The following is a 7325-nucleotide window of genomic DNA, read 5'->3' on the forward strand; positions in this document are numbered from 1 at the left end:
CTGCTTCTCCCTCCTCCTGTGTCTCTGCCTCTCTCTCTCTCTCTCTCTCTCTCTATGTCTATCATATAAAATAAAATAAAATAAAATAATAAAATAAAATAAAATAAAATTAGTGCCTGGCATGATGCCTCAGAGCCGCTAGCAACTTATTTTCCACAAAGGCCCTTCCCTATAGTTTCAAAATAAGGAGTATTTAATAAGGTTACATTCTTCAGTAAGGGAATGTCAAAGAAAATAACCCTCGTCCATCTGACTTTTTACTAGGCTAGTGTGTAAATCACCACGTGAGATATTTATATGTGAATTTCTCTCTCCAGTCTAACATTTGCTAAACACTTACTGGTTTATACCAGGTACTGTGCTAAATAAATGTTTTACATGTATCAGCTCAGATATACCTGTAAATTATGCTATGAAGTGACACCATTTTTAGTCCTACTTATAGAAGAGGCATAAAGAAGTTAATTTGTTCAAGGTTTCACAGGTAGCAAGTGGTTGAGCAGGGTCTTAAGCCAGGAAGTCTGATTTCAGAGTCTGCTTTGGTGAGCAATATGGTTCAGGATATAGCTTTTTTCTACTAAAGTAGACAGCTTTTAGCATAGCAATGATTCCCCCAAACTGATGACAAGGGTGACATGAATGCATACAAAAAGAATATTTTATTAACTTAGGCTTTACCACATATTGATTTAGTCAAACAAAAAATTTACACAAAAACGTTAAGTAAAATCCCCAAGACTCCATTCAGCCTGAATTTTATTCTGGATAGGACAGGGAACTGTCTCCTGAATAAACAAAAGAGCAAAATGGCTCCAATTCCATTTTGTAGGAATGCAGACCTGTGGGGAGCCAAGGCCAAGGCAACCAGGCACCGTGCCTGACCAACAAGGATTTGTTGCTCGTGTCACCAGCCAGCCTGCCGCCAAGAGCTTAGCCCCAGTGCTGGCTTCTTTGCTATTAAGGCAACAGTCTAAGGATCCTTGTTATAATAGTTGAAACAAAATTCCAAAGCCCTCACATCTTCAGTGAGGTGGCAGATGTACTGTTTGCAGCCCATAGCAGTTTGGAAGCTGAAATCACTCTGCTGTAGCCTTTTGTGCTTTGGCAGCATTTTCCAAAATTTTCCTTTTCCATTCTTCATAATCCTGTGTCAGATCTTCATCTTTTTGCAGTTTACATGGGCTCTCTACTATCTTCTCTGTTTCTGGGAGAGAAAATTTTCAAGTGTTTCAAATCTTTCACTGACAAGAAAAAAGCCAACTTGTTTCAAGTGTCTAATTAGTTAATAAACTTGTTTCAAGTATCTAATTAATTAATAAAAAATAGGGATTATCATGCTGAAACAAAAGGTGCAACCAGCAGCTAACATCAGCTTTTTGCTCTCTCCTCCTCCGAGCACCCCACAACACCCTGAAAGTAGCTGGCATTTATCAAGCACTCATCTTGTGCTTCAAGGCACTGTACCAAGTACTTCAACAGCATCATGTCATTCAACTCTCACCACAAGTCTATGAAGTGGCTGCTAATCACGACTTTATAGACTAGGAAATTGAGATTTACAGAAATTAAGTGACTTTCCTAAAGTTATGGAGCCAGTAGATGATAAATAATGCAGGATTTGAACCTAAGCAGTTTGGCTTCAGGTGTGTTCGTATTTACAAGCTATTTTTGTTTACTTCTGTAAATGACTGCTGAGAAAACTGGTCTCACCAAACGATTGTCCAGATTTATTTAAAACCTGACTCTTGGGATGCCTGGGTGGCTCAGCGGTTGAGAGTCTGCCAGCTCCCGGGATCGAGTCCCGCATCGGGCTCCTTGTGGGGAGCCTGCTTTTCCCTCTGCCTGTGTCTCTGCCTGTGTGTCTCTTACGATTAAATACATAAAATCTTTTAAAAAAAACAACAAAAACAAAAAACCCGACTCTTGTCAGGCAAGTAGCACAGGACTAGTCACCATATTAAACCCACTGCACACTAATCCCATTGCACTGATTTCAAAGTCTGTCCAGTGTTAGTTCACCTTACCCCTTGCTGGAGTCTCAGCCATTGTCTTCTTTTTCTTCTTTGGTGGAGTAGCTGAATCTCCAGCCTCTCCTTCAGGGAAAAAAAAAAATATGTCATCAGGGCTAAATTTTCTGATTCTTAATTTTAGTAGTTGGGCTTATTTGGGATCACAAGAAACAATTAGACACCATGACTGACCAAATACAAGGTTAAGGAGAAGGTGAATAATCTTGCCCTTGGTTTCTCTTGTCAGACCTAAGAATCTTTCCTGTTCCAGTTTATGTATATGGAGGCTGGCATTCAAACTGGAGCATGTTAACAAAAAACCTATTTTTTAGGCATGCAGTCATACAATCACGGGTATTTTAAAAGTTATTAAGCTACTTTATTTGAAAAACAAAAAAATTTCTCACTACCAACTTACCTGGTCCACATTTTTTTTTATTTATTTATGACAGTCTCAGAGAGAGAGAGAGAGAGAGGGAGAGAGAGAGAGAGGCAGAGACACAGGCAGAGGGAGAAGCAGGCTCCATGCACCGGGAGCCGACGTGGGATTCGATCCCGGGTCTCCAGGATCACGCCCTGGGCCAAAGGCAGGCACCAAACCGCTGCGCCACCCAGGGATCCCCTGGTCCACATTAAATACAAAATTCAGAAAGCAGCCATTTTGCAAGTTTGAAAACATTTGTTGTTTACCAGCTGGTTTACATTTTCAAATGACACATTCTTGAAATATGGAATGAATACTCACTGTCAGCTTGCTGCCCAATCTTCTCTAATTGTTTACATAGTCGGTCAAATACAGCCTTTTTTACGCCAGATGTAGCTACCATTTTATTTTTATCCACCTTTAGCTTTAGAATTCTGCAAAAGAATTTGACAAATTGGTTTTTAAGACCAATATAGTTATCTTCTCTGGCCAACCAGATTATCAACTTATTTCCTTTCTACCCATGCCCTAACTGTTTAGTTTTCCCTTTAGTCCAAACATATATTATTAGGTATAACTATGTATATTTGCCTTTTAAAGCTAGTTATTTATTGGACTGAGTAAAAATATATATGAGATTTGTTATGTAACAAAAGGGGCATATAGAAGACATCTGCTTTAGTGCTTCGTGCCTTAAAGAATCCTTTCTTTGTGAATCTCAGATGTTACTGATTTGCTGAATGACAATCATAGCACTTTTAAATGTTCAGTTCAGGGATGCCAGGCGGGGCTCAGGGGTTGAGCATCTGCTTTCAGCTCAACTTCTGGCAACAGTGGTTCCAAATTGTCAGCTATATTGTGGGATAAACAGAATCTGGTCACTTGGCTACTATTTCTAATGTTATTTATATGGGAAAATATGTTCTGAGTTGAAATCACTGAATTAGAAGTCCTCTTTGAGAATGAGCAATCTATTTGGAAATTGTGGACTCTTCTCAATGTTAAAAGGCACACTTACTTGCATGCTGAAAGTAATGCAGCAGTGGTGAAAAGTGGCCTGGATAAGTCGAGATCCAACTGCTGTGTTTGTGGAAGACTGGATTTATAGCTAAGAGAAAGCAGTGTTTGTAGAATTATTTGTTAAAAAATATTATTTCAAAGAGACTTAAAATATAAATCAGAATTTATAAGCTATTTAAATGCATGAGATATACATTATGCCACCTTACCATATCAGTTATTTTTTAAGACTGAAAATAGAACATAGATAATTCTGCTTTATGTATCAGTACAAATTTAGTACAAATTTTTAATTAAGGTTCTTTATGCTTCATACCTTTGCAATATCTTTGAAGCCATGTTCACTGCTTCTGTACAGCTAAACTGTACTGCTAGGTCTCTTATTCCAATACTTGATTTCAGGCCCAGTAAACACTCAAAGGATTTAAGACAGCTCTGATACATCTTCTTGTTCAAGCCAGAAAGTTTAATTAAATAAGCCTTTGAAAGAAAAAAAAAAGCACTTATCATAAAAATTATAATGATAATCATTCTATACATTGGTGCCCTTAAACACTTGTTTAGTAAGTCAATTTTTCAAAATTAATTCTATGACAAGTGGCTGGGTCTAGCTAACCATTTAGCTTCATTTAGTCAAAAGTCAGTAATCATGTTAGGCAGAGCTGAGTTCTGCTCTCAAGGGGTTCACACTAGACAGTAATGCATAAGCACAGATAATTTAAAAAACAAGTGTTAGTACAGCCAAGCTGTGAATAAAAACACAAGAGATATATACATGGTCATCTGTTTTTCAATGAAAGTGCCAATGAGGAAATCGCTGGGAAAAGGAAAGAAGGAAGTATCCGGAGTAGAGGTGGGAAGGATGAGTGTGTAGAGGAGGGACGAGAGGGGGAAACTGGCAAACAACAGAGGGAAAGCAACTCTAACAGAAAGTCAAAAGAAGCTTCAGAAAGGATGTAACAGCAAGGCAGGGTCATGTAAGACAAATTGGAGCTTGCCAGAAAAGAAATGCAGGTAAGAAAAAAAAATAGTTGTATTTACAAAGCTGTGAGTCATTAAAGTACATGGTCTGTTAAGGAAATATATCGTGTAGCTTGAGGTTAGTGTTCAAGAGAAGCTCGAACTAATGGGGAGCCAACCCACTGGGAGCTAATGGGGTTTTTAATGCCACCACTTAATGAGTGTATCATTAAGTGATATGCACTGTTAAGTGTACTACATATGGTTTAATCCTCACAATCTAGTGAAATGGATACTCTTATCCCCACTTTATGAATGAGGAGAGGAAGCTCAGAGCTAATAACTGGTAGTATTGAGATTTGGTCTCAACATCTAACTCTTCCTGACTCCTAGCTTGTGCTCTCAACCACTGTGATGCTAGAAGAAAAATACACATTTTTAAAAAATATTTTTATTCATGAGAGACACACACACAGAGTGAGAGAGAGAGGCACAGACACAGGCAGAGGGAGAAGCAGGCTCTACACAGGGAGCCTGATGTGGGACTGGATCCTGAGTCTCCAGGATCACACCCTGGGCCGAACGAAGGCAGGCACTAAACCGCTGAACCACCCAGAGGTCCCTAAAGTGCATGCTTTAAAACCCATGTGTATTTGGGGCAGCTCGGGTGGCTTCACGGTTTGGCACCGCCATCAGCCCAGGGCATGATTCTGGAGACCTGGGACCGAGTCCCACGTCGGGCTCCCTGTGTGGAGCCTGCTTCTCCCTCTGCCTGTGTCTTTCTCTCTCTCTCTCATGAATAAAATCTTTTAAAAAAATTAAAAAACAAAGCATGTGCTTTAGCACGATGCTAGCAGCGACATGAAAGATGGTCTTGAGTAAAGAAAGAAGTGGCCAAGGAAACTAGATGGTAAATGGAATTTTCTGCCAACTCTGAAAATGATTTTAAACCTTATCTAGAGTAATCACACATGACAATAGCCAGGAAAATTCTAAAACAAGAGTTCTGGGATCTGGGACGCCTGGGTGGCTCAGAGGTTAAGTGTCTGCCTTTGTCCCAGGGCCTGATCCTGGAGTCCTGGGATGGAGTCCCACTTCGGGCTCCCTGCGTGGAGCCTGCTTCTCTCTCTGCCTGTGTCTCTGCCTCTCTCTGTGTCTCTCTCTCATGAATAAATAAATAAAATCTTAAAAAAATAATAAAAAAAATAAAACAAGAGTTCTGAGTTTAGTCCAAAAAAGAAATTAAAGTGCATACGTAAGTTTCAATGTTGGGGCACCTGGGGGTTAAGCATCTGCCTTGAGCTCAGGTCATGACCCCGGGTCCTGGGACCAGCCCCACTTCAGGCTCCTTGCTCAGTGGGGAGCCTGCTCTTCTGTGCCCCCTGCGTGTTCTCTCTCTCTCTCTCTCTCAAATAAATAAATAAATTCTTAAAAACAGTTCACCGGCGGCCGGCAGCACCTACTCACTCTGTCCAGGGGGCACTTCCCGCAGGACGCCGCGAGGTCCAGGCACATGACCGCGCTGCTCGTTTCTGTGGTGCGTGCCGACAGGCCAGCGCACTTCACCTGGGACAGTCGCAGGTACTCCTCTGCTTTCCTGGTTATAAGGGCGACACGCTCGCTGTGGTGAACGGCGGAGGCAGCGGGGCGGCCCGCACTCGGGGCCCAGGCGCGGCGAGGCTTACACGGGGTGGGACGGAGCCTGCATCCTTGGGTTGGACGGCGCTGTCCTGGGGGATGGAGCAGCCCTGACCCCGGGCACCACCGAGCTCAAGCGCTTTAGGGCAAAAGTTAAGTTCTTCGGTTTCTTGAAACAAAAAGCACCTGCTCTCGTTCCTCCGCTGCGGCGCCCTGAAGGCTGCCAGCTCCCCCGAGGTCGCTTCCTTCCGCCGGTTCCTCGAAGCCAACGGCACCCAAACTGCGGGGGGCGAGGCGGCCTGGGGCCTTCCGCCGCCACAGCCGGGTTTCCGACCCCGTCCCGCACGGGCCGCCCCCTCACGCCCCCCGAGCCCGCACCCGCACCCGCACCCCGCTCAGGCCGGAGACCGCCTCACACGTCCGTCAACCTGACGAGGCGGCCGCTGCCGCGAGAGCGGCCGGCAGGGTGCGCCCCCGCCCCTCCGCCCCGCGGCGCCCTGCCAGGTGTCCGCCGCCGCGCACAGGCCGCCGGGAGGCTCCGCGGAACCACCCAGGTCCCGACTCCCCTCAGGCCGCGCGGCGCCCCGCACGCGGTTCCCACCGTCTACGAGCGCCCCGTCCTGCGGGTCCCCGTCGGCCGCCGCGGGAGGCGCTCCTGGGGGCAGAGCCTCACCGCCCCGGCGCCGCCGCCAGACCCACCTCAGCACCTCCGGCTCCGCGATGCCCAAGCGCGCGGCTAAACACGACATCAGCCCCGACGCCATGGCGCCGACTCCCGCTCGCGCGAACAGCGGCAACCGAACGAAAGCCGCGCGCAAACCCCGCGCCTGCCAGTGAGGGCCAGGCCCCACCCCCTGCCGCATCCGGATTGGCTGGGACGGAGCCCTGCTGCATCCGGATTGGCCGGGACCCAGGCCCCACCGCTGCTGCATCTGGATTGGCTGGGGCAGAGCCAGGCCCCACCCCCTGCTGCATCCAGACTGGCTGGGACGGAGCCAGGCCCCACCCCCTGCTGATCCGGATTGGCCGAGACGGGAGCCAGGCCACACCCCCTGCTGCATCTGGACCGGCGGGGACCACAAGTTGAGAGCTCTCCACCATCAAGCCGTCTTCCTGTCGCGCGTGCGCACCGCGGCTGCACGCTCCCGGGCAGGGGAAGCTGGACCGGCCGCGCCCTCTCCTTCCATTCCTCCCGTCGTAACAAATTCTCAGACGACGCCTTTACTTCCTGCCGCCGAGAGATACCCCGCTGCCCCGCCCCCGCCCGCCCCCCT

At 46.3% G+C, this 7325-nt stretch overlaps 1 protein-coding gene across 6 annotated transcripts; it reads right to left on the reverse strand.

The window, feature by feature from the left end:
• Window positions 1-640: 640 nt before the first annotated feature.
• On the reverse strand, window positions 641-7285 carry ORC6 (origin recognition complex subunit 6). 6 transcript variants are annotated; one of them, XM_077844860.1, is made up of 8 exons: window positions 6751-7285; window positions 6099-6331; window positions 5881-6010; window positions 3770-3933; window positions 3452-3541; window positions 2755-2867; window positions 2025-2093; window positions 641-1204 (listed from the first exon to the last, which is right to left on the reverse strand). In XM_077844860.1, the coding sequence occupies exons 1-8, from the start codon at window positions 7150-7152 to the stop codon at window positions 1077-1079; spliced, it is 1329 nt and encodes a 442-aa protein (XP_077700986.1). In that variant the 5' UTR covers window positions 7153-7285; the 3' UTR covers window positions 641-1076. The 6 variants fall into 6 exon arrangements, with proteins under 6 accessions (XP_077700986.1, XP_077700987.1, XP_077700990.1 ...); XM_077844861.1 differs by having other exon boundaries at window positions 6099-6190; window positions 6751-7283; XM_077844864.1 differs by having other exon boundaries at window positions 7101-7277.
• Between the last annotated feature and the right edge of the window lie 40 nt (window positions 7286-7325).

This window comes from Canis aureus, chromosome 13 (assembly GCF_053574225.1).
Source record: "Canis aureus isolate CA01 chromosome 13, VMU_Caureus_v.1.0, whole genome shotgun sequence".
In the NCBI taxonomy this organism is placed as follows: Eukaryota; Metazoa; Chordata; class Mammalia; order Carnivora; family Canidae; genus Canis; species Canis aureus.